General features: G+C 51.3%; 10 protein-coding genes across 10 annotated transcripts; 6 read left to right on the forward strand and 4 right to left on the reverse strand.

Moving 5' to 3' along the window:
• Positions 1–239: 239 nt before the first annotated feature.
• On the forward strand, positions 240–2,480 carry GUITHDRAFT_108854 (hypothetical protein; the record flags this gene model as incomplete). Its single annotated transcript, XM_005832136.1, has 13 exons — positions 240–389; positions 437–538; positions 597–711; positions 1,055–1,118; positions 1,169–1,252; positions 1,483–1,648; positions 1,692–1,729; positions 1,781–1,864; positions 1,911–1,956; positions 2,003–2,062; positions 2,108–2,158; positions 2,207–2,343; positions 2,402–2,480. 13 exons carry the CDS (start codon positions 240–242, stop codon positions 2,478–2,480), a joined length of 1,176 nt encoding a protein of 391 aa, XP_005832193.1.
• A 579-nt stretch (positions 2,481–3,059) lies between these two features.
• On the forward strand, positions 3,060–4,685 carry GUITHDRAFT_87156 (hypothetical protein). Its single transcript, XM_005832137.1, has 4 exons — positions 3,060–3,987; positions 4,072–4,136; positions 4,277–4,362; positions 4,466–4,685. Exons 1-4 carry the CDS (start codon positions 3,195–3,197, stop codon positions 4,641–4,643), a joined length of 1,122 nt encoding a protein of 373 aa, XP_005832194.1. The 5' UTR covers positions 3,060–3,194; the 3' UTR covers positions 4,644–4,685.
• A 132-nt stretch (positions 4,686–4,817) lies between these two features.
• Positions 4,818–7,066, reverse strand: GUITHDRAFT_108856 (hypothetical protein; the record flags this gene model as incomplete). The annotated part of the gene is made up of 13 exons (XM_005832138.1): positions 4,818–4,883; positions 5,078–5,134; positions 5,188–5,228; positions 5,273–5,333; positions 5,489–5,553; positions 5,723–5,767; positions 5,820–5,890; positions 5,941–6,032; positions 6,079–6,156; positions 6,202–6,223; positions 6,378–6,469; positions 6,525–6,648; positions 6,966–7,066. 13 exons carry the CDS (start codon positions 7,064–7,066, stop codon positions 4,818–4,820), a joined length of 915 nt encoding a protein of 304 aa, XP_005832195.1.
• A 977-nt stretch (positions 7,067–8,043) lies between these two features.
• On the forward strand, positions 8,044–8,617 carry GUITHDRAFT_108857 (hypothetical protein; the record flags this gene model as incomplete). Its single annotated transcript, XM_005832139.1, has 3 exons — positions 8,044–8,085; positions 8,344–8,403; positions 8,450–8,617. The coding sequence occupies 3 exons, from the start codon at positions 8,044–8,046 to the stop codon at positions 8,615–8,617; spliced, it is 270 nt and encodes an 89-aa protein (XP_005832196.1).
• Positions 8,618–8,895: 278 nt separating this feature from the next.
• GUITHDRAFT_108858 (hypothetical protein) lies at positions 8,896–9,858 on the reverse strand (the record flags this gene model as incomplete). The annotated part of the gene is made up of 7 exons (XM_005832140.1): positions 8,896–8,976; positions 9,025–9,077; positions 9,144–9,216; positions 9,266–9,360; positions 9,415–9,463; positions 9,518–9,651; positions 9,702–9,858. 7 exons carry the CDS (start codon positions 9,856–9,858, stop codon positions 8,896–8,898), a joined length of 642 nt encoding a protein of 213 aa, XP_005832197.1.
• Positions 9,859–10,841: 983 nt separating this feature from the next.
• On the forward strand, positions 10,842–12,227 carry GUITHDRAFT_108859 (hypothetical protein; the record flags this gene model as incomplete). Its single annotated transcript, XM_005832141.1, has 10 exons — positions 10,842–10,977; positions 11,034–11,046; positions 11,096–11,164; positions 11,214–11,412; positions 11,458–11,598; positions 11,639–11,698; positions 11,752–11,844; positions 11,997–12,044; positions 12,092–12,112; positions 12,153–12,227. 10 exons carry the CDS (start codon positions 10,842–10,844, stop codon positions 12,225–12,227), a joined length of 855 nt encoding a protein of 284 aa, XP_005832198.1.
• A 220-nt stretch (positions 12,228–12,447) lies between these two features.
• GUITHDRAFT_139140 (hypothetical protein) lies at positions 12,448–14,668 on the reverse strand (the record flags this gene model as incomplete). The annotated part of the gene is made up of 16 exons (XM_005832142.1): positions 12,448–12,552; positions 12,601–12,702; positions 12,794–12,848; positions 12,892–12,945; positions 12,996–13,063; positions 13,107–13,169; positions 13,229–13,309; positions 13,426–13,482; positions 13,532–13,624; positions 13,678–13,762; positions 13,813–13,851; positions 13,898–13,955; positions 14,007–14,076; positions 14,121–14,205; positions 14,445–14,595; positions 14,647–14,668. The coding sequence occupies 16 exons, from the start codon at positions 14,666–14,668 to the stop codon at positions 12,448–12,450; spliced, it is 1,188 nt and encodes a 395-aa protein (XP_005832199.1).
• Positions 14,669–19,122: 4,454 nt separating this feature from the next.
• On the forward strand, positions 19,123–19,716 carry GUITHDRAFT_108861 (hypothetical protein; the record flags this gene model as incomplete). The annotated part of the gene is made up of 1 exon (XM_005832143.1): positions 19,123–19,716. The coding sequence occupies one exon, from the start codon at positions 19,123–19,125 to the stop codon at positions 19,714–19,716; it is 594 nt and encodes a 197-aa protein (XP_005832200.1).
• A 1,515-nt stretch (positions 19,717–21,231) lies between these two features.
• GUITHDRAFT_108862 (hypothetical protein) lies at positions 21,232–21,738 on the forward strand (the record flags this gene model as incomplete). Its single annotated transcript, XM_005832144.1, has 1 exon — positions 21,232–21,738. The coding sequence occupies one exon, from the start codon at positions 21,232–21,234 to the stop codon at positions 21,736–21,738; it is 507 nt and encodes a 168-aa protein (XP_005832201.1).
• Positions 21,739–22,402: 664 nt separating this feature from the next.
• On the reverse strand, positions 22,403–23,135 carry GUITHDRAFT_152772 (hypothetical protein; the record flags this gene model as incomplete). The annotated part of the gene is made up of 3 exons (XM_005832145.1): positions 23,018–23,135; positions 22,924–22,962; positions 22,403–22,878 (listed from the first exon to the last, which is right to left on the reverse strand). Exons 1-3 carry the CDS (start codon positions 23,124–23,126, stop codon positions 22,403–22,405), a joined length of 624 nt encoding a protein of 207 aa, XP_005832202.1. The 5' UTR covers positions 23,127–23,135.
• Between the last annotated feature and the right edge of the window lie 1,651 nt (positions 23,136–24,786).

Genomic DNA, 24,786 nt, shown 5'->3' on the forward strand with positions numbered 1-24,786 from the left:
TCTTTGCTGTGAATCCATGGGTCTGGTACCGAGGAGGAGGCGGTAAGGAGGAAGACGAGGAAGGGGGAGGGGGGGGGGAGGAGGACGAGGAGGAAGACGAGGAGGAGGAGGAGAAGGAGGAGAACGACGACGAGGAGGAGGCGGTAAGGAGGAAGACGAGGAAGACGAGGAGGAGGGGGAGGAGGGGGAGGACGAGAAGGAGGAGGACGAGGACGAGGACGAGGACGAGGACGAGGAGGATGAGGAGGACGAGGAGCAATGAGAAAGCCCCGTCTAACGAGAAGTTCCAGCCCGGCATGTCGATCCTCAAGCTCAGCCAGTCAGGCGCGGCGAGCGTGCTGATGGAAGCCATCAGGAACGGAGGGAACGTGGACGAGAAGGACAGCTATGTGCGCCTCTGCTCTGACCTGCCTCCTCTCGATGATCCTCTCGCCAGGGCTCGTCAGCCTTGCATCGAGCAGCGCGCGGAGGGAACGAAGAGGCGGTCCGTGTGCTCCTGGAAGCCAAGGCCGCAGTTGATGCCAGGGACAGGAAGATGGTGAAAGTTGGACTTGTGCCAGCTAGCAGTGAAGCTGAGCGACTCTTGCGTTGTTCAGATGACTCCTCTGCATGAAGCATGCTCGGGCGGCCATCGGCGATGCGTCGAGCTCCTGCTGCAGTATCGAGCTGATCCCAACACCAAGAAGACAAACTCGAGCGTTACCAACGGAGGTTTCACCCCACTGTAAGAGATGTTACTAGATTGAGAGAGGTTACATGCACTAGATTGAGAGAGGTAACATGTAGTAGATTGAGAGAGTTTACATGCAGTAGATCGAGAGAGTTTACATGCAGTAGATCGAGAGAGTTTACATGTAGTAGATTGAGAGAGGTTACATGTACTTGATTGAGAGAGGTTACATGTACTTGATTGAGAGAGGTTACATGTACTTGATTGAGAGAGGTTACATGTACTTGATTGAGGGATGATGCACGTTCTTGGTTCAGAAACGTCACAAGTTCTAGATGTAGATGTCCAACCAGTTCGTCTTTGTCATGACTTGTCGCTTCCCAGGCATTTCGCAGCCTGCCATGGACATCTCGACTGCATCGAGATCCTCGTCGCTGCCAAGGGGGATGTGTGTCTCATCCTCCGTCCCTGTGCAGCGTCCAGCTGAGGGTCCAGCAGGTGTTGGGAGGAAACAGAGCAGGAGAATGTCCACTACATGTTGCTGTACGATCAGATCACCTGCCTATCGTCCGCCATCTCCTGGTGCGTCTGTCCTGACCCATCCTCCTCTCTCTTCCCCTTGCTCAGTGTCACTGTCAGTGTCAGTCTCCTTCGCCAACTTTGTCCATCCCTGCTCTTTCTTTCTCTTTCTCTGTCACTTTTCTGCTCTGGATGATTCCATGATTCGTTCTTCCTCAGGAAGCAGGGGTACCTCCGTTTGCCAAGTCTCACAACGGCAGAACTCCCCTGCATGTCGCCTGTCTCCATGGCAGGTGCGCCTGCCGACGGCAGCAGCAGCAGGTGTTTGCTCAGATCTCTAACAGGACAGAATGTGCCCGGGCTCTGCTGGACAAGGCAGCCAGCCTGGAAGGTGGAGCAAAGCGCTTGATGCTCCAAGGAGACTGCGGGGACTCGATCCCGCTGCATGAAGCTGCGGCGGTAAGGTCGTGAATCCTGAACCTTCCGATGACCCTCAGCACAGGGAGGGCACGCGAAGCTCGTCGAGTTGCTAGTCGATCGGTAGAGTTTGAGTCAGAGGTCCCCTCCGAGCAGGGCCTGACCATCAGCAAGGGATTCCCCCGTTGACAGCCAAGACAAGCACGGGAGGACCTCGCTGCTGTGTGCGAGTGAGGAGCGGCACCTTGAGACCGTCCGGTGAGGAGCAGAGGAATCCTTAGCTTCCTTGTCACTGCCCCGCCAGTTTCCTCATCCAGAAAGGCGCCCTCCTGCAGCGAGAACATCCTCAGGTCCAGCAAGAGTTGCCGCCTGTCCTGGGCAGCTGAGTCTTTGCAGGTGATTGCAGCGCTGGAGGGGAAGCCCGCTTCATCGATCCAGCCAAGTTTCCTCCAGCAGGTCCTCCCTCCCCACCTCCTCCTCCTCCGTAAGCACAGCCAGCAGGCTGTCGCGAAAGTCTCACCAGTGGCCAACGCGATCTTTCAGTCTCTTGAGGTTCGACAGGGTGGGGGTTTGTGTGTTGTCCAGTGAAAGACGCTGTAGGAAAACTCCAACAAAGAAGTCAAGGAGCAGGACGATGTTCCAACGGGAAAGCAGAGGAGGAAGGCGTCGAGACAACTGAGGAAGCAGAGAGCGCAGGAAGAAAACTTAGCCAGCACAGAAAACAACCCGATTCTTAAGTGAGAATGGAAAACTTAACGTGCATGAAGAAGTTCAGTCCTGATTGCCCTGGGGCAGTCCGATCTACGTCAACCGTACAAGAAGCGCTCGATCAGAAATGTCTCGCGTGAGTGTTTCGGTTCTCCAAGTTAACTAAAGTTCACAGTAGTATAATCTCTGTGGATTGAGGGGGTAGTGTTATCTAATTGCAGGGGGTGGGTAGCTGCTGTCCGTTATCAACGCCTGACGATGGCCAGTGCCAGGGAGGGAGGAGGAGGAAGAGAAGGAAGAGGAGAAGGAGGAGCAGGAAGATTAAGAAGAGAAGGAGCGGGATATGCATGGAGACAAAAGAAGGACAGGATAAGGACAAGCGCAATGGCGGAGTGTGGGAGATTAGGAGGAGGATGGTGGCAGAGTAGTAGGGGAGATTGTGAAATCTGTATAGAAGAATCAGAAGGCAGCGGAGAGAACGATCGTTATGACCATGACAATGACGTTGTTTGTCTTTGTGCACGTTTTAATGATTGTAAGATTTGAGGAGAAGACAAGAATATATATGTACAAGGGAATTATGTAGTTATCTTTGATATACCTCGAGAATAATTGAAGAAAATCTGAGGAGACCGAACAGAGGAGCTTCGACATCGAGGCATTCTACAATTTTCAGCTGTTTTCTTAGACATCTCTCGCTTGTACAAACCCTTGCACTCGTGTCTGATAATTTGTTTTTTTCTGCAGATACATCGGACGAGATTTGCCATTTCATTCATTCTTTTTGTTGAGTTCTTCGGGCAAGGGGAGTACCTTCCTTGTCCTCTGATGCCCTTCTGAGCAGGAGCAGGCAGATCGCCCGCACCTGAACATAAGTACGATGATGTCCAGTCCCACCAACGGGACCTACTCCTTCGCCTCCGAACCCCGGCCTGTGTCCAACAGGAAGCTCGCTCCCGACGTGGCAGGCGATGCAGAGGACAGAGTCGCGATCAACATCATGTGGGACAAGAGGGTCGTGCGTGGGAACACCTTGTCCTCTCCTCCAGTGCCTGCACGTCCCGTGGAGAAACAGCGGTCGTCGAGCCCGCACGCGTCCCCTCCCAACCTGCTGGGAACTACCCGGGGGTCGAGGAGGAGGAGGTCGAGAGGGATGAGCCAGACGCAGATCAGTGTGCCTGTGGTGGAGTGTCTGCTGGAAGAGATCACGGACAGACCTGTGGAGATTGTGTTCGAGGCAGGAGGGAAGAAGCTGGAGGACAGGCCGCCGTCTCCTCTCTTCATCCCCCAGCAGATCGGCGTCGACAAAGAGACGCAGGTGGAGCCTGGGGATCTGTTTGACTTCGATGCGGAGGTGCAGCCTCTGCTGGAGATGATCGTGGGGAAGACGCTGGAGCAGAGCCTGGCGGAAGTGATGGAGGAGGACGAGCTGCGTGCCAAGGCGGAGCGGCGAGATGACTGGGAGATCGTTCAGATGTCAGAGAGGTTCGAGTGTGAGCGAGTCGAGCACGAGCATACCAGGAGGGAGCAAGAGAAGGCTCGGAGAGCCGTGCAGAACAATCAGAGGGAGCAGGAGGAGGCAGCGCGAGACGTCAAGGTCGTCACTCAGAGCTTCTCGCACAACTGGGTTGGAGATGTGTTCTCAACGGTGTTTGAAGAGCTTAAGGATAGCGGTGAGTGGTCGGTGTGGAGGAGGAGAAGGATGGGAGGAAAGAGGCAGAGGAGGACGAATAGACGAGCTCGTGACTGTTTCGCAGGATTCTTTTATGACCCCCTCGTGCGTGAAATTGAGGAGGAATTCCTGCCCTGGCTTGCTGAAGGGGTGAGGAGGGGGAGGGGGAGGGGGAGGGGGAGGGGGAGGGGAGGGGGAGAAAGGAGGATGAAAGAGGAGGAGGAGGAGGGATGGGTCTGGGGGAAGTGGATTCAAGAGTATTGGGTATCTAGAACTGATGAGGATCACAGGTTTCAGCGAGCATACAGCACTATCATGATGCAGAGAAGCTCGTGGAGGAAGAGATCAAGAAAACAGTGAAGCTGCACGAGCAGAGGTGAGGAGGAGGGGAGGATGGAAGAGGAGGAGGTAGTGGGAGCGGTGGGGTATGGAGGGGGATGGGGGGTTGAGAGGGAGGAGGACATGACACGGGGTTGCAGACAATCGGATGCCCGGCAAGCGTATGAGAGGCAGGTTGAGGAGGAGAAGAGAGCAAGAGAGGAGGAGGCAGCGGAGGCAGCAGCTGAAGCGGAGGCAGCAGCCAAGGAATTGGAAGAGAGTGAAGGGAAAGAGCAGGGAGCGCCGCAGGAAGAGAACAGCGAGGCACCTGAAACATAAGAATGGTACACGACATGATGCTGTAAATGTATCCTCAACTCCCTTTTCTTTCCTGCTCTTTCCCAGCTCGTCTCCTCCTCTACTTTTTCCAGCTCTCAAAGAAACCTCCACGTCACGAGCACAAACTTGCGCGATCTCCGACTACATGTTTTATTGTAATATGCTTGTGATATGTCATTCTCCATATGGTTTGCTTCCATCCAACATGTTTCCGCTCCCCTTTCCCACCCACACCCATCCCTGCCAAGGTGCATATCATGAGAATGGCAATTACGATGACGATGCCGGAGGGTGGGACGAGGAGGAGAGGAGAGGAGAGAAGAGGAGCTGAGAGTGAAGGAAGCAAACGATGTTGACGAGGTTCAGGGAGGATCACGAGGATATGAGCAGTAGAGGAGACGCAGAAGATATCCCAACAAGAACTTTGAAGGTACCTCTTTCTTCCCCTTGTATCGATAGTTCTGAGGACAGAAAAACCTTGCAAACGGATTCTGCTCCCACAGTCACACCTCCACTCTCACCACCACACTCAGATCCTCCTCACCTGCGCTCTCAGCTTCACTGCTAACTTCTTGACCTCATCGCCTACGGGAGATCAGCCCCACCATGACAGCAGAAGCATGGCTCACAGAGTAGCTGGTATGAGTCTCTGCACTGCTTCGGCGTGATGCCGATGAGTTCAGGAATGATCTGCACCGCGGTAAGGAGAAAAGCGCTGGCGAAGAGAAGCGGGAGAGAGAAGAGGCTTGAACAAAACCATGCATATTAAGGAAGAAAGGAGGAAGGAGAGAAGGAGGGATAAGGACGTGAGAGAAGGAGGGAGGAAGGGAGCAAGAAATTTCTACCTGTTGTCGTAACTCTGCACTTTTATACACGTAATGACTGTCCATATGGTACAAGTTGTCGACACCTGAAAGTGTTCAGCATCACATCAGAACAATCATAAATACCCATCCTCCAAAGTTTCCAATGGCTCCATCCATACACCACTTTGCACATACTCGTGGATTCACCTCCGCATGCGACAACGCAACACAGCACAGCATCGCGTTCCATTCTTACTCATGACTTGGTCTCACCTCGTAGTGGAATCAAGTTCCCATCGTCATCATATAGGACCGAAACTGTCACCAGTGAACCATCAGCCTTGACCATCTACAATCCATCACATTTCACTTGAGATCCCTGAGCCCCCGTTGTAGATAAATCCGTTCTCAACAAGGAAGAGCTGCTTCGGCTCGCTGAACCTGCGCACATACCGCTTACTACATACAAGCAACATTTACAATGTTCGTACGTATCATCCTGCTCGTTCAGCAAGATCGATTTGTGCTGGAACACCATCGCACGTCCTGCCCTCTCACCCTTCCACATTCCCAGCAACATCTCCTATCGATCCCCGTCACCAGCTTTCATGCATGCTCGGAAGCCTTACATCCGGAAGCATCGATTTCGCACCACTTGCTCTACTGAGCTCCTCCAAGTGACGACCAGCAAACCAATAATCAACTTCCTGCAGCGCGTGTCATGCTCAAGGGAACATCAGGGCATCTTAAACCTCGAACTCTCCCCCACCGTACCTGACGTAGAGAATTAGCGAAGAGAAAGGAGGAATGCAATGTTGACACGACACGGTGCACGGCATACAGGAGCAGGATCAAGAACACAAGGGATAAGAGGAGCAGGAGCAGGGGCAGGGGCAGGGGCAGGGGCAGAAGCAGTAGTCTGCCTTACATGATTTGTGCTTTCGCCCTGCCATTAGATGTTTTGCTGACCCAGGCCCAGTTTGGAATGAAGCGGAAAGCCATAAACTGTTCGACCGATCCCTAGCAATCAACAAGCGTGAGAAGGGCAGGGGCGAGAGGCTTACATGAGCCTCACATGATAAAGTTGCAATGCGATCCCATAGCGCTTGTGGAAGAAGGTCGTCAGAATACTGCCGTCCTCATCGTTCCCCGTGACCGCGTCCCACCATTCGCAGGGGTCATCAGTCCCTTGTACTACACTGCAAAGCGAGTCAGGACTAGAGTCGTAGTAAGAGCTCTCTGCAACCTCAACTTGTTGTGAGGTTAAAAAAGCACGTGTCTAAAGCATCTGCCATTCTCCTTGTTGACCTCTCTCCTAGTCTCAACATCTCCCATTGCATATCATGGAGCTACATATACCACCAAATACCTTCACGTTTGACTTAACTCCCTCTCCACTCCAGCCCCGTTACCTTCCTCAACTCTGGCCCATGAAAATTTCCTGCATCAATCTCCTTCTATCCTCTCCCTTCTTGTCTCCGCTCCCCCGGCCTCTCCTCCTTCATAGAGATCTTACATGGCATTTTCTTTCTTGAGTCTTCTGCTTTCTCCTCTCATCACCTCGACGCCCATGATGAGAAGAACTAGCGCCGCCACGACGGCAGACCGACCCGCCATGGCTGAACCAACCACAAGAAGGGTGATTGTGCACTCAGTGTAGGTGGGGGTCCTTCCACTACCCCTGACTTCTCCATGAATTCGGGGTAATATATAAGGATGACTAGGGGGTGATACTCTTCCTTTACTGGGTACTCATTCCAAATGGGTAGGTCATGGAACCCCCTGGAGGAGGCCGCTGAGGTCAACCCACCCTTGCCTTCTCCCCTGTCAAGTACCGGTGTGTGACCAGTAATCAGAATTCCGGTAATAATCCGGCGATAATTAGTTGTCTTTCTTTTTTTATTTTACAGATTTTTTCTATCTTTTTGTTTTGCCTTGAACAGTGATGACTGGAGCATTTCGGCAGTGTACCCTACCCTACTAGTGTGCAAAGTGAGGGGCCATAACCGGTACTTTGACCAGGCTACATCTACTCGTGAGAGCGGCATTGGCCGGTGACCACCGGCGGGTGAGTCATGGCGGCCGTGAGTGGTGAAGTGGGGTAGGGGGTACTTTTATGGCCTATGGCACGGGGTTCATTCTGGGCTTTGAGGGGGGTCAGACGGTGCCAAGGTTGAGTGATCAGATCACCTTCCAGGGGTAGTGCAAGGACCCCACCTACCCTGGTCCTGCTGCAGATCCAAGAATGTGACGTTAAACGGTCTCTGTCTACTACCCCACCGCTCCATTACCCTCATCAGTACCCTAGCTAGTCAGAGCCTCCCCTCAACAGGACCCTTGCAACCTCAATGATAAGTACGGGTACTTAACAATAAACTGAAAAGACCGGTGTTTAGTACCCCATTCCAGGGGTACTAAGCAATGGGAATGTAGTACTCCATTCCAGGGGTACTACCAACATGGTGTAAGGGAGGACCCCTTCAGTGGTCAGAATCCGACCACCCTACCCCACCTCCTCATAGGAGAAGTTCCTCGGCGTCTCGCCAGCTCTTCCGCCGATCGCCATGCCCATGCCACTCCCTGTTTCCTCTGGAATGTACGCCACCGGTGCCCCCTTCGGCTCCATCACCCAGCAGGTGAGAAGAACCTCCTCTATCTCTTCGCATCTCCACATTTTGTTATCTTTCCATGTGTAAAGCTTGACATGTCTCTCGCTCTTCTTTCCTCTCCAATGTTTTGCACGTGTCCGAGCGTGATATGTCGGGTTGGCACATGAGTCTATTTGAGTTTTGTAATCGGATGACTTGCAATCATTCATAATCATTTCTCCTATTTGGTGGACCTTCATTTTGACCCGGTCAGGGGTAATGTACACTGACTGTCATTTTTAGCAGATGTACACCTCTGGAACTCAGATGTCTTACACCAACTACCCCATTGTGAACTCTGGCAACGTGAGTTGATTCTTTACACAAGGATTGCCTCTGATTTTTGTTGCAGCCCATCCAGGAGGCCGAGGTCGGAGCGCCAGGCACCCCCCTCACCTTCGAACTCTGCGAGAGGTTGGGTCTTCCTCAGGGAACTCTCTGGGGCAACAACGCTAGCGCTACCATGGCTGCCCCCGCCCCCACCGCAACCGGCTTCCTCCTCCCCGGCAAGGTTGCATGAAGAGTTATATAGTTTGAAGATGACATGTAGCTAAAATGATTAAACCCCGACTAAAAGATGCGCACATGGCAGATTCCACTCTGTGTTTTGCTGCTTGTACTCGATCATTCGTACCGGTTTCGCAATATTTAGGAACAGATAGAAGAGAAGATTTTGCTCATCACTCAAAATTCTCTGTAATGTCTGCGCTGTCTGCTTTTCTGGTAGGTAACTTAATTTTCATCGGCCGCCACGGAGGAGTGGGAAGGGCCGCCGTAGACGTACCTTAGCAAATTGAGTCATACCACTTTCTCATACGACTGTAGAACAAACCCGTAAGGGACATAGTCGGAGTCCGAGAAATCGGCGATGCTAAGGGGCTGGAAAACCAAGTGTCAACGGCCACGAACTTTGTAAGACGGTCTTACCTCTCCGTTGTGCCAAGCAGCAGGGTCAGCAGCGTTCTTTCCTCCACGGTTGCCTAACAGAGAAAGGAAGTAGAGAAGCAGACGTCAGTCTGCAACGCTCTTCACACAAACATCCTTACCCCAGAAGACATTGGTTCCAGCAAGAGCAGGATCCCAGCCCATGGCATCATTGACAGTCTCGTCGGGCAGAATCTTCGTTCAGGCTGTCACTTGTACAGGTGTGCAAGGAATTTCACCAAACCTCGGTATCCTCCCCATCATGCAAAGTGGTGTCGTAGTAGCCAGTCCATCCGTTGGAAGCGGTCACAGACCCTCGTCCCTTGAAGGCGTAGCCGACTTCATGGAAAGGTCATGACAACGGAGCATAGTTCACTAGTTGAACTTTCACACCTGATGGGTCGCTCTGATCCTCCCAGGCACCTCCGTTGGTGGGAAGAACCTGTAGCGACTTTAGTTGCCCACCAAGAGGGGAAATGGTGCAAGGGGAACATACGGTATCGATGTCCTGCCAAGCTTGATCTGGGCTGTACCAAATGTTTTTGAGAGCGGCCGGGTCAGCGTTGGAGTCCAATGGTCTTCCACTCTCAAGGTACTTGGCAGCATCGGAGCTTCCCAAGATGACGGGGCCTTTGAAACATACCTCAACTCAAGGTTCAAGAATCATTTGCTAAACTCACCTTGGTTGTTTCTTTGCCCCATAATTGTAACCACAGCCAAAGTGCCCAAGATCGCACTCGCCGAGACGATGAACCTTACAGTGGCAGCACGGCGAGATCTTGAAACAAACCTTCCACCTGCCTCGGGCAAGGAGCCATAATCCGAAATGGTCACCATCTCACTGAAAAGAAAAGTTTGATCAGGGCAACCAACCTAATCAAATGAGGGGGAATCCAAAGCTGAATTTAATGGATCAAGGAGAAAGTCTCTAATGTGTGATAGATAGTTTGCACCGTCTCGAGAGCCATACAGACACCTGAAAACTATGCTGAAACTCTTCCGAGTTCGAAGTTCCTGGTCCATGCCTACTCTTTGCCCTCATTTGCTTCCATCATCCATTGCAATTGAAATACTCAGGGCTGTCTGTTGCAAAGGTACGGCTATCATGTTGAAACATCAAGCGAGTCGCTCCTGTTATTCCTCTCCTCTCCTCTCCTCTCCTCTCCTCTCCTCAGCCTCCTCTCCTCTCCTCTCCTCTCCTCTCCTCTCCTCTCCTCTCCTCAGCCTCTTCTTCTCTCCTCTGTTCTCTTCTTTCTTCTGTTCTCCTGCTCTGCTGTGCCCTGCTCTCTCCTCCTCTCCTCCATGCGTCTTAAGTTTCCAGCCTCATTGACGCGAAGAGCCATTGCATCACCTGAGCCCGCCCGCCCTTCCAGTGCTGTGAAAAATAGGACAGCAATTTTGATATTCTATGTGATTTATTAGATCAAATAATGATTTTTCGAATTCTGTCCTCAAATCTCACCTATGTATTTGATGGGGCAGACTTGTTGAAGATGCGGCCGCACAGCGACAGACCTAAAAGATGGCTGAAGACGAACAGCCGAACAAGCGGAGAAAAGTGAGTGAGGAGGAGAGAGAGAGGAGAGAGAGAGAGAGAGGAAAAGAGGAGGGGAGAGGAGGGGAAGGGGAAGGGGAAGGAAGGGGGGAGAAGAAGCGGAGGGAGGGCAAGGTGTGGACAGGGAGGAATTGATAGATGAGAAATCACAGAAAAGAAGAGAAAGATAACAAGATCTAACCCATCACACAAGGGGGATACAAGGAGTGGAATTAAGGAAATGTTCATCAGACACAGCTGAAGTGATGCTTGAGGAAACACAGTGATGGTGAACCAATGTAGGACAACCAAGGAGTTAAAAACATCCCTGCCCATCGTGGAGCTTTCAAGAGACATCTGCGGAAGCACACCCTGCTGTAACCAATGGCAGAGGGATACCAGATGTCCTGACGCTGCTAAAGGTTCCAGCGCGAAGGGGGTGAATTATCGCCAGCTTTCCTGGTGACCTGCGATCAAGGCAAAGAAGCAAGGTTTAGATCACGATGGGAGTAATTGCAGATCAGTGTGACAAGGTCTCAGGTGCATCCAGTCAGCGGTGGAAGTGATCAAAAATGGAATCAAAGCTCTCGGAGGCGAAAGAGGCAACAGGTACAGGAGTCGGGCTGTCCTGGGATGGCGGCTGCTGAGGAGCATGCAGCTCAACGGAGGCAGGAGGATCCGACCACGCGGAGAATTCGCTAGAAAGCAGCGAGGATGCTGCGAAGCCTGCGACATCTAAGAGGACGAGAGGAGCAGAGGATTCAAAAGATAGTCCGGAGGAATCGAGCCAAGGACAAGGCAAGCAATCCGGCAAAGAGGAGGACACATGGGTTTGCGATGCTGGATGCAATGGAGTGGTAAGAAGGAGAGGGCAAGAGATTCTTCTTGATGTGTTTGCTCAGGCATGTGTCACCATAGAAAGGAAAGGAATAGATCCCGTCGCTATACTCGAGTATCTGTATCCTCCTTCTCCTTTCTCTCTCTCTATCGCTGAGCTCGCCTGTAGCTGGGAGCATGTGAAGAAGTTGTCCGAGAGCCACAAAGTACGTGCAAGTTTGATCCTCCTCCTCCTGATTGTCCTAGGAGGAGCTTCACAAATTCATCCGGCAACACAAGTTTTGTTATCGCTTCATTCCTCTGCAGGTTCTCGTCGCTCCTCTTCCTCCTCGATTGATCGATGAGTTTCTGGCCTGCAGAGGTTCTGCCGAGCTACGATGGACGACATCAGCTCGCTCACGACCGCATTCTTGAAGCTCGAGCTCGAGAAGATGGAGTCGACTTCCTTTTCGGTGAGATAGAGACGAAGCCGCACCAGGGTTTGAAAGGGAATTCATTTACAGATCATATGTGATGTCAGGAGCTGCAACTCGCTGAAGAAATCGGAAATCATCGAGAAAGTAGCCTTGCAGAACCTTCCTTCTCAACATTGAGCACGTATTAGATCGCCAAGGAGATCCCTGAAAAGCACAAGGTCCAGCTTTACAAGCCGGTCCGTCAACTCGCTCTCCGATCTCTCAGCTGACTTGCCATGGACAGGAAGTCGTCATTGTTGTACAGGTCGCCGAAGCTTCAACCATCTGCTCTGAATGTCCATCAGGTCATCAAGTCTGCCTGCGGCATGTCGGTAGTCAAGGATGCTGCTCGCTTCCTCAAGAGCCAGTCAGGCAACTGAGGCACTTGCTTGCAGGCTGACTGTCGCTGCAGGAGATCTTCCTTCAATCTCCTCCAGTACGCCCAGTCTCTCCTCGGGGGAGAGGAGGTTCCTTCTACCCAGGAATCGACATGACGAGAAATTTCCTCCTCAAGCTGCTCACTTATCGTTACCTTGACTTGCTTTTCACGCCATAACATTGTCATTACTCGAGGATTTCACGGTGTCTTCGCCCTCGCTGTCAAATCCGATTGCAGAAGAAGTTGTCAGGATGGTAAGCGCGGATGTCGTAGAAGAAAGGGTGCTGCAGCGCTTCCTCCGGTGTGATGCGCAGCATTGGATCAATCTGCCCCATCATCATCATCTCGACATCCCTTCACGCCTCATCGCTCACCTCCAGCATGTGCGACACGAGATCCCGGAAGTCTCTGTGCTCCGGTAGGATGCGATCGCTCAACGGCCACACTCGCATTACTGATTCACGCTGCGCCTGCGACTGAGGGACCGTCAAGTCGAGGAGGAAGAGAGGAGGGGGAGAAGGGAAAGAGCAGCACAGCAGCCATCGCGCGCAATAGAGAGGAGCATACCTGTGCCATCATCGGCCAGTTCAATTTCTGACCCCCGTCAAACATTTCTGCCACACTGAGCTGAAGTCAGTTCCCAATATGCCGGGCTGGAGGCGAACCTGTTGCCGAGCGGGATCCGCCGGACCATGTGGCAGGGAATGCGACCCGCGACCCTGAGGCAGAAGAAGAGGCTCAGAGGAGTCGGAGAGAGCGGGAGGGAGACCTTTGGATCATGGCCAGGTGCTGGAGGGTGTCGTGAGTGTTGAACGTGAGTTGGCCCTCATACAGCTCCTGCGAGCAGGTGAGAGGCGCTAGGTGGACGAGGCGGGTCGACCAGGAGGATGCAACCGACGCTCCACATGTCACAGGGGAAATTCCAACTCAGACCCAGGATGACCTGGCGGAGTTTCAACGTCAGTCACTCCCCCCTCCTCCCCTCCCTCTCCGCCACTGAACCTCGGGGGCCCTGTAGTGTCTCGTTTGAATCAGCTCACTGTGATGGTCCATCTCCCATGTCGCTCCGCCGAAATCGATCAGCTTCATCGAAAGATTTCAGCGAAGGTTCAATACAGGAACAAGGAGGAGGAGGAGGAGGAGGAGGAGGAGGAGGAGGAGGGGGGCGCAGAAGAGGGGGAAGGGAGGAGGGGGATAACCTTGATCGACACAGAAGCATCATCCAGCGTCATGGCCTCTGAGCCAAGGAGGATGTTCTGACACAATCAGTCACATGGACAATGATGGCACCAAGTGCCATGAGACCTCTGTCTTCAAGTCCGTGTGGATGAGGCGGATAGTCCGCAAGAATGCAAGAGCCTCGCAAAGCTGTCTTGCTACTTGCCAGATCACTGACATCTGAAGGACAAGACACGTTAGGAATCGCCTCCCAATTGCTATGAACTTCTCACCCTAGGCGCTCGCCCTTCATGTCTCATCTTCTTCAAGGCATGATACAAGCTATTTCCAAGAATTTCGGTCACGATGCAGAGGTGCCTGGATGCAAAAGTCACTCTCGGATGGAAATAGTTCCCATTGGGAGTCACCCATGATAATGGAAGTATTTGTATAACTTGACACAAAACCTGCAGGAAAAGTGACTTCATCCGAAGAAGTGAAGAGGATTTTGACCTCCCCGAGCGGTCGAATGTGGCAAGTTTGTCAAGGACCGCGACTTCATACTCAGCATCTTCAGATCTAAAGGTCATTTCTCAAGAGAGATGCGAGGACCTTGGACAACCTTGAACGTAGACAGGTACCCGACGAACAACCTTGAGAGCAATGTAATGTTGCCACTTGTTATCCCACGCCTGTATTGATTGAATGAGTCTGTGAAGAAGAAGCATCTAAATACTTTGAATACTGTTCCGAATGTTCCCTTGTCAATCAAGTTTGCAATATCAAAGCGGTCCAGTGATGTTATGTTCGCCAGGATGTGTCTGTTCATTGGTGTTACGCTCGCCTGGAAGGAGAAGGTTTCTCACCCATCCGAATCAACTGGAGGGGGCGATCGTACGCTGCTCCTTGCGAGTGCTGCGAGAACAGTAAGAGGCCAAGTAGTGCAATCATAGTTGTCAACCGAACGAAGGCTGTCTTGTTGAAGACAAAGTACTCTAAAGTAAACATGGAATAAGATCCAATGGAGAAAAACGACAAACAGTGAGAGATTTCTGAACACCTGTTCATGATTGAGAGAGCTCCTGCTATCTCCAATTCTGGAGTTTTCTGCTGAATCCATCGCTCGTGCATCTGCCAGTTGCTTTGCTTCACGCTTTTCCGAAATAATGTTTCTAGATCGCGGTGTTCCACTCGCTCGAGAAGTCGGCGCACTGCAACACAGTAAGACCTAAACAATTGCAGAAGTACACTCAGGATTTTACCTCGCGTATCCACATCTGGCATTGAAAGATGGTTTGCTCTTCAGGTTCATTCCTTTCCTAGCAGAGAATGTGTTCGCTCTGGCTCCATTGTCGTATATGCTCGCGCCATAGCCGTACGGAGGATCGAAGATTGGAGTGTTCCTGGCTTCCCCCGTGGGGCAATCGTCTCCTCTAGCTCGTTGATATCCATTTCCATCGAAGATTAACGAGCCAGATTCGCCAAAGTTGCTTTGAGGAGAATATTGAGCAATGCCTGGATTAAGGCCAGATGTTGTCGAGCAATCTTCTTGGCGTCTGTACCGTGATTGAATGAAAAACAACATCCCTTTTCGGTGAGCCCTCGAGGTTTCGGTGCACCCACTCGAAAGAAGAGTGAAGGCGAAAAAGACCACAAAGGGCTTCATTTCCCTTCTGTTGCCCAACATTCGGATTCCAACAACCAACAGGTTCCAAAACTTAGCTAGACCATCCGGCTTTCCACCATTTGGGAGATTTCTTGAAGGGAAAGACTCGGCTGCTGTCAGAGAGGCATTTCATACTGGCAAAAGCTGAAAAACAGTCAGAAACATTTCAAAAACATAGTCCTGGATTGTAATTATGTGTTTTGCGGACAAGTTCCATCAAACAAAGAAGAGAGAATGTGAGGGTTACGATTTGATATCACAGGCGAGTTCATGTAGCAAAGTTGTCACATCGTTGATGAGCTTGTGCCTCGTGGTAAAGAGCGACAAGCAACTAGTCATTAACTTCTACTATATTTGAGATGTGTGAGTGTGTGAGAGTAAGGCTTATGAGATGTGGAGCGAGTAAAGCTATGGAATATGAACTAAGAGCACTAGGAGTTATACAGGATGTCTTCCTCCACCCCCTCCCCCCCCCCCCCCGCCCCCCCCATCTTCCTGTTCCCTGATCTTTGCTATGGGGTTTATCAATTGCAGGGGGTAACCCCTGACCAGCCCCTGGCCTTCAGAAACAAGCAGCGAGATCAAACCTATGGCTCACAAATGTGTACAGGATATGTTGTCACAAGGAGAGATGGAAAGGTAGTCAGGAGAATGAATTTTAGGGAGGGTGAATGGGAAGGAGGCAGCCGGGAAGGCGGAGGCGGGGATGGTTGAAGGAGAGTAGAGAATTACAAGCAGTAGAGGCGGGGACTGAGGGATGCAATGAAACGAAACAGAAAAGAGTTTAGCTTACAGCAGTGAACGAGAGGAAGGAAAAGAGATTTTTATGGCGGGGGTTGTCAGGAAGCGCTCGAGAAAGGAAATGAAGACAGGGGAGGGGAGGTTAGATTAACATGTGTTGATACTGGTGAAGGAAAGGCAGAAAAGCAGGAAAAGAGGTTCTGATATTGTGCGCTATGTCCTGCTGACCTCTTATCTTGTGACCTACTGATGACTGCTGCTGCGTCATGACGGTACATGCCGCGGCAGTCCTGTTATGACCCTCCCACATTATGCTGTACCTCAACTTTGAAACTATCCGGGAAGGTATCCGCAGGTATCCGTGAAGTTATCCATACAGTGACAGGCCCGGGCCCGGCCCGGCGCCGCCGGGCACCGGGCGCCGCCGCGGGCGCTGAGCCTCTCCGCTTAGGCCGCGGCGGCGCCCGGGCGCTGACCTCTCCGCTCGAGTCACTGATGTCGGGCCTTGAACGGTGCTGTATAGGGGAAGCCGTACCACACACGTCATCAGTAGGCCGATAGTAAGACGGTCTGCAGCCCGAGATTGGCAGAGTCACAGAACTTGATCAGCCTTCAGTGAACGGTTGAACCGTCGGGTGTGGGGCAGTAGGGGCCCGGGAACCGGGGGGCCCCGGCCCTAATGATTGGCCGACTCGATCGGAACTGTGGGGCAGTCACGGTGACAGTGGCTGGAAGTCACTGCTAGTGAGCCTCAGTTCAAGTTTCATAAACAATGCATAATTGATCAAGGCAACGATGCATTTGAATCATGAGGGATGACGCGTGTTTGTTGAACACGTCAAAGCCCATCAACGTAGATATAAATTGTACCCATGCTTTTACTCTAAATTACAACCAATGCAAAGAAACTCGAATTGAATTATGCCCAGCTCTGTCCGATACATCGGCCAAGGTGTTTTTCATGGACATTGTTTGCAGGCTCGTCCTTCTTCCCTGTGCTGATTGACGTTTCAGAATGAGAGCAGAAGTGGATGAAGATGGAATTCGAGTCAAAGAGAGTTCATGGCATACGACACAAGCTCTCGAATGTACCACAGTTCACGGAGATCACATGGAGGCACAAACATGCAATCAGATCGTGGATCTGTCGTGATTTGTCGCACCATTGGAGAAGCATGGCAGGGTCAAGAAAACCACCCGTCTTGCTGTGACAAAATAGTGCAAAATGCGAAACTATGATCACATCATTATGATCACATCACGAAATTATGATCACATCATGAAATTATGATCAAACGGCATAAGATCGAATATAAGCTTTGACAAAAGAGTTTGTCATACCTGGTGATCTGAATAGTTCAGCTTCCTTCGTCCACAAGAATCTGGTGACAACACACGAAATGTAAGCATTGTACCCAAACGGGGTTGGTTCTCAAATTGGTGAGGCAAATGTGCTTCAGTCTATGTGAGAATTCTTTCTTCAGGTTTATAAGTTCAGAATCAAAGTTTTTTTTAGTGATTGAAGACATCAAAAGCACGTGTCCACCATGGGAACAGGTTTGTGTAATGCAAACATCAATCATCATATCCCCAGCATACTCCTCCACCCCCCGACTTTCACGTGTCACTCACCAGTGTGCTTCCCGAGGAAGCATCTTCGGCACGCGCAGTGGAATGTCCACCCTACCCCTTAACTTTGAGTAAAGAAGTGGCACCCCGGGGAATATGGCACCTACTACGACCCCCGGATCCTATTCATTACCCTGCAAACCCTACTCCCCCTACCCCTTTTCCTAGTCCCCCTAGGACCCGCCGCCTAGGACCGGATCACTCTGGCCCGCCCCGGGCCCGGTAATGCCCGTGGCGTTCAACGGTTATCCGGGATGGCGGCGCTCCGCATCATCACTGAGTTTCAAGCAAAAACCTATCGAGGTAACTTTTGGAGTCCTTCAACTCAAAGTTAAGTTAAAAATCCTTTACTCAAAGTTAAGTTAAAAATCAGTACGAGGACAATCAGGAGAGTCGAGGAGGCTTGACCCTGACACTGTCGCACAGGCCAAACGGCGAGAAGAGAAAACTTAAAATCAGTCACGGTCACCGACTTCGTTCCCCGCCCCCCCGCCCCCCCGCCCCCCCTTTCGTTTCCTGTCACATCCCCGACGTTAGGACTTCACCGACCTGATCACCCCACCCCCACATTGAGGCCGGCTGAGCCCCCTTCGAGTCCCCACCGCTCCCCTTGGTGGCCCCGTACCTGGCCTCCTCCGGCAGCCCACCCGCCAACTTTAACCACCCCGTCCCGCCCCCACGGAAGTCACAATCACGACAGCTCCTCAGTTTACAATGTTAAAATCCAGCCGTCACAAAACCACGTCGTTCAGTGTAGATGTGTCCCTCGGCCCCCGCTTGGCAAGCAACGAAATCTTAACATTTCGCATAATACTATATGAGCAGATACGACCCGGTTAATGCTCAAGTACGTGACTGCAGGAAAAGGATTCATTTCAGCCATGGAAAGTCAGAGTGCGTTTTAGCACCCCAAGGACGGTACCCCCGCTAAAGATTGGGAAATCACGGGTGCATTGGGATAGGTCTGTCAATGACTGCCTGGTGCAGTACCTGCAACCAAAGTACAAGTAATTTTATTTCACTGTCAGCGTGATGTCAAAAGTAGGTTTTTCGTTTTACCAAAAGCTAAACTTTGGTACCCTGACCACCCCTCCTTCCCCTCCAAATAACCCTCCCCTCGAAGTACCCAACCTGTGTGGTAACAAATGAGAGATAGCACCTTCCAGGTTGGCCTCCAATCTTCGCCTCCTCTGACCCCACCCCTACCCCCTTTTAATCATTAGAGTACCCAGTCGAGGCAGTGCAATAGATTGCACTCCTTCCACCCACCTGTTATAGGGGAAAAGAACCCTACTGTTGACGAACACACATCGTGGTACCCTACCCTGATTATGACTGAAACAGTACCCCTCCAACGACCGGAACTGCGCCCTACCCTCGATTGCCCATCCTGCTCTACAAACTCATCCTGCAATCTCGCCTACCCACTCGCTTCCCCGCAACATCGCAGATCTTTACCTTCTTTACTCTCTTCTACCCTCTTTTGCTCTATCCATCTCTACCTGGACTATAGCCCAGACCTGTTCCTCCCTCCGGACTTAATTGCTATCTATTTCGTGCAAACCTCAACTCCTCCACTTGCTTGAATCCCCTCTCCTGCAATACATGTAAATAAGCCTCCCCGGCTTTTCTCTTTCCTGATTATCTCTTCAAAGCTTTCGACTCTCTTCTCTTCATCGAACCCCATCGAATTCTCAAAGCAATGGGAAATATCAGCTCGAACGATCAAGCTTACGGCAATTGCAGAATCGATGCTCTCTGCGAGAGTTTCCTCTCCATGCAGCAGCTCCGTGCCGAGAGGCTCCTCGGCCCCATAGACTGGCAGGACGACGACAGCTGCGAGATGCACAGCACAATGAACACCATCAATAACTCCCTCATGCACGCTGCTCTACAAGACGTCGAGTGTACAAGGAAACCTCGCAGACGGCGGAACAGCTGCAGGGTAGCCTTCAGCATCCCCGCCGACGAGCCCGCCAGCTCAGACAGGCCCTTGACAGTCCCTCTGACCAAGACGTTCAAGGCGACCTTCACGACCTTCTTCCCCAGGACCCGCAGCAGCGACTCGATTCCTTGCGAGACATCCGCTAATGTCGACCTGGACGAGAGTGGGCTCAACAGCCCTGCGGAATTTGAGGACTCCAAGGTCGCCCTGCTGAAGCAGCAAGGTGCCAAGCTCAAGAGAGCCGCCGCCTACGTCCAGGAGCGGATCAAGTCGCTGTCATTGCCCAAGGCGGTGGATGTAGGGAGCTGGACGAGGATGGAGGTACAGCAAGCATGGATGGAGGGTTATTGAAAGGCAAATGGACTTGTGGCATTATAGTAGCTCTGTATTGTAAATGATGTAAATACACTATTCTTTCTATCGAAGTCAAGGAGCGCCGCAAAAATCATTTGAGGTAATCGAGAGTACTGATAGGCAATGTGCCACTCCCTGGGGTGGAATGGCAGCAGAAAACAAGGTCCTTTTGCGTGAAAATCCAAGCGCTATTGCAATACGAGCTATATCGTGTTAGAGCTGGGGACCTATCATCTCTACACTTTCAAGGTGTTGCTGACGACGATGTGGGAATGGCACTAGACGGTCGCCTTTTTTCGGTGCGGTATCACACTGTTGGTGCCATCCGCTACTTGTTTCGCTGCAGAAGTTGATTTACAATTCAGCCATGCTGGCTCGATGACAAATTCCATTCATTACTTGACATCGTGCCTGAGAGGACACAATGATAGATCAAAAAGACTTTGCGATCTTGCACCTGGCTCGTCACGTAAGGAGATATGCCAGTATTGAGCCGAGCGTACCCTGCGGCTGCTTCGCTCTGTACGAGGCTTGCGGGGAGACAGACTCTCCGGCAAAGTCTTGTAGTGCAGCGTGTGCTCAAACAGCCTCTGTGAGATCACACATTGCCAAGAGAACTTATTTATTCCTTGTTGACCAGAACATTTCAATGAGCAGAGCAAATGTGCTCAAGTAGAGATAGACAAAGTCTGTGAACCATCAAAACCCAATGAAAAATACCTTTACAACGTGTCACAGCTGCTTTCAGATTCAAGTTTATTCCAGATGAATTGTGACCTGTGTTGTCCAGCACATCATCCAATGCTTTGTGTTTGTGATGCATGATTTACGCCGACGAGCAAGGCGACCTTGACGACCTTCTTCCCCAGGAGAAGGGCCAGGCTGTAGGGCCTGAGGAGCGGCTGATGAGTGTCATCGTCCGTCGTGCATTCTCTCAGTTCACCGAGTTTACTCAAAGTTAAGTTAAAAATCAGTACGAGGACAATCAGGAGAGTCGAGGAGGCTTGACCCTGACACTGTCGCACAGGCCAAACGGCGAGAAGAGAAAAGACAGCGAGAACCAAACCTAAACCTGCCGAGGCTTTCACTGCCGGGCGCGACAGGATGCACTGGGCATGGGAGGGGGTGGGTCATCTCAGTGATCACCCACTTCACTGTACTGAACCAAAAAAGAACTGATAACCCCACCCCCCTCCTGTATCTATTTATATGACTTTTTCACTGGGTATCTCGATTAGCACCACTCGTCTACATTTTTTTGCTCCTTCACCTCCCAAGTGCTGCTAGCGACGCTTGAGACGCATTCTGTCCCTCGACCCCCTGCCCACCGATCCGCTCCAATTCACCTGTCCTCTGCTCTTTGATCTTATTGTTGCACGCACATTCAAGCAAAACAACCTTCAAGTCTGGATACATCATCCCTTCAAGCTCGCTACAAAGGTACCATTCGACTCTCAACTACTTTCAACATTACAACGATACTCGTTTCATCGTTGTATCTGATCTTGTAATATGGGAAACGTCCCCGCTCACCAGCCCCAGCCCCAAGCCTACGATTCCCTCAGCATGCAGCAGCTCCGCGCCCAGAGGCTCCTCGGTCCCATAGACTGGCAGGACGACGACAGCTGCGAGATGCATACCACGATCAACACCATCAATAACTCCCTCATGCACGCTGCTCTACAAGACGTCGAGTGCTCGTCTCCCCGCAAGCCTCGTACCAAGCGAAGCAGCCGCAGGGTAGCCTTCAGCGTCCCCGCCGACGAGCCCGCCAGCTCAGACAGGCCCTTGACAGTCCCTCTGACCAAGACGCTCAAGGCGTCCTTGACGACCTTCTTCCCCAGGACCCGCAGCAGCGACTCGTCGGTAGCTCCTCGGAAGGGCTGGGGCAGGGCGGACCTGGAGGAGAGCGGCGGGCAGGAGGACTCCAAGGTCGCCCTGCTGAGGCAGCAGGCAGCGGCCAAGCTCAAGAGAGCCGCCGCCTGGAGCTGGACGAGGATGGAGGTACAGGTGCTTTAAGGGCCGAATCCTCCTCACATGTCCATCCACTATTACATCTTTCCCCAAATTCTACCACATAAACATATTTTGAACTCTGCAACGCGAAGGAGATGTTCCTTCCCATTCTTCATCCCCCTGTCCAGGTGACGAAACCAGCACAGCATTCCTCTCCGGTGTCCCCTCCCTGCTCACTTCTGCACCTTGCTCGGAATCACTCTCATTCAATCTTCCATTCGAGCCACCTTCCGGCACTAGGTTGCTCACCCCCTGCGCCATCAAAACTTGGCCTTCTCCATCCAGTGCCAACAGGAAAGGTCGCATAGCTTCACCCACGGCGGTCTGCACCTGCTCCCCTATATTGCCCATCTGCTGCACCTGTTGTCCTATATTGGCCACCTGTTGCGTCAGGATGCGGAGAGCATCTGTGAAGTCCATGCTTCCAGATGTAACCTGCTCTCCACTGGGACCTGGTACATCCCTCATCCATGCGGCAGCAACACAACTTAAATTCGTTCGCACTTCCTCCCTGATTACAGTCTTGAGATCGTCAAACTTGTGCTCGAGTTCTTCCTTCATTCCTTTCAAACTCGTTCGCACTTCCTCCTTGATTGCATTTTTGAGATCGTCAAACTTCTGGTCCAGTTCTTCCTTCATTCCTTGCATCTTCCCATCCATCTTCTCCTCAATTACCTTGATCTCGCACTTCAACCCTCATCTCGTTCATGTATTTCAATATTTCTGTCTTTGTTGGAGTACCACTAGCTGACATGCCGCGATGGGTACATCTGTGCGAACACACGATGATATGCTCTCGGCATGACATGAGCCTTGCCATACTGCCTTGTCCAAACATTCCGAACATCGGCATGCCCCATATGTCATCGTCGCTGTGCGGAAACCATTCTTGTAGAGTTGGAAGGTGCCATAAGATACTTGAAGGAAGAAGCGGATACATTTTTTGAAATCCTGCCGGGAAACTGCTGTAACCTGATATTAAGCTCTGCCAGCCGATCTCTTCTATTTGCTTCAATCCTTCCGTTGTGAAGTGGGGGGGAAGTACAGCAAAGTCTGCGGTTCCGCTGTCGTTGCCAGCAAGAATCCTGCCAGCGAACTTGTCTCCACCCGTTCCACCAAGGATATAACGATCCTGCGTCTCTCCTGCAACAATTTTACTTCTTATCCCAGTTCCGCAAGCAGACATACCTATCTTCCAATTGGCTCGGATATACACTGTTGGAGCTCCTGGCATCAGTCCTGTCACTAACAACCGGCTGACAAACAGCACTGCAAGTCGCACCGGGACCATCCATCATACCCAGCAAATGGGTGATTCCTCCCTTCCGCAATGAATGGGTCCCAGCATTGTCCAAGTTGCCATGCTGGTCCTTTGCAGCTTGAGATGCCATGCGTTGCATCAGCCGTGCATACCTCTGTTTCTGATCCCGCCCCATCAGCAGCTTGTTTCCCTCCCTGGCAAGGAAGACGCTTCGAGTGGCAAAGGTGTACAAAGCAAGAGCAAGGACTTGACATATCTCTGGATTGTAGGGTGCGGCAAAAAGATGCTTGATCCTGGTGCTTTTCAAGTCAGTCCCAATCCCGGCTTGGTCTGTTTTGGTGCGCAAAAGTGAGCACCACTTTCATGTAATCATTCTCCCAATCAAAGTGCTGAAGATGCAAGATGTCAAGGCTCTCACTCCTGCAGATGAGAATCCACATGAAACATGTGCATGTCCATCCAAAAATCCACGTGTCTCCGGGTTCTGTGCTACCTCGACGAGGTTTCACGTTCCTAAACGTTGTGCATAGGCAGATATACTCATCCATGCTTATCCTTGTTCTGCCTTCATGAATGCGCATGACTCCTCGAGATTTCTTCTCCGTAACTGCTTTCGTGTAAGACTTCATGCAACGGTCCAACACCTCGTCTATACACATTGCTGCTTCTCCTTCTGGCACTGTCCCTAGCTACAAATTCCACGTTTCTACATTGCTACAGGTACTTCAACGCCCTTTTGTAACCTCGTATCGTAGGCACTGCTACTGTCGGTTTGTCATCATTGCTGGTGGTGCCTGCTTGTTCTTCATTTGACTGTAATTCTCGAAATGCCTGGATATTCAAAATCAAGTACTCCTGAACCAATGACCCCGCGATCCTGGAAGACATGTAATAATTCTTCGTCAGATTGCCCACCTTTCAGACTACTAGCACAAAGATGATGTAAGGGTCTGTTGCAATACTGGTAGACTTTCAACTGAGCCTCAGGTTGCCCTCGCATAACACATGAGGCTTCATACAAGCATGTCTGCCCAGCCGGTGCCGACATTGTTTGCCACGATCCAAATGTTCTTTCTGATATGGGTACTTAAGATTGTGGTGGAATCTGTGAAATTCTGTGTTCTTGGCAGTGTTTCACTCTGATGATTATGATGGCAACGAAGAAAGGTGCTCATCGGAACCGCTCTAATTCCGGTTTGCTTTTCTTTTTCTCGCGCCATTCATGGCTTCTACACATACATGCTCGTTTGGCTATCAATTCAAGGTACATGATGAAAGCATTCGATTGTATCAATGATCAAGATGCAAGCCTGATGTGCCATCATCTTTGCGTGAATGAATATTTTGATTCGGAAGGATACACCAGCTGTGAGTGTGAGCAACGTGGGAAAACAGCCCTTCCATCAATTTCTCAAGATGCACTTGCTTGCAACAAGCCATGTAGAAGGATCTAATTATGGCACAGAGTGGATGATGATGATGATGATGTGATTTTGATGATGCTGAGGAAGAGGTGGTGGTGGAGCACGAGCTGGAGAACATGCAACAGGACGAGGACGAGGACGAGGACCGTACGAAGACGAAGGTTGCCTTTGGGGAATGTGAAGAAGACGAGGAAGATGTAAGGGGGCAGATAGAATCAGTAAGTGGAATCTGTAAGAGATTGGATGGGAAAGAGATTGGATCTGTAAGAGATTGGTCAACCCGAAGACCTCCTATTGGAGTTCGGTAAGCCAACTGATTACTTTGCTGGAGTTGAGCACAAGTTTGCAGTCCAACCCGTAGTTAAG

Source organism: Guillardia theta (genome assembly GCF_000315625.1).
Source record: "Guillardia theta CCMP2712 unplaced genomic scaffold GUITHscaffold_36, whole genome shotgun sequence".
Lineage (NCBI taxonomy): Eukaryota > Cryptophyceae > Pyrenomonadales > Geminigeraceae > Guillardia > Guillardia theta.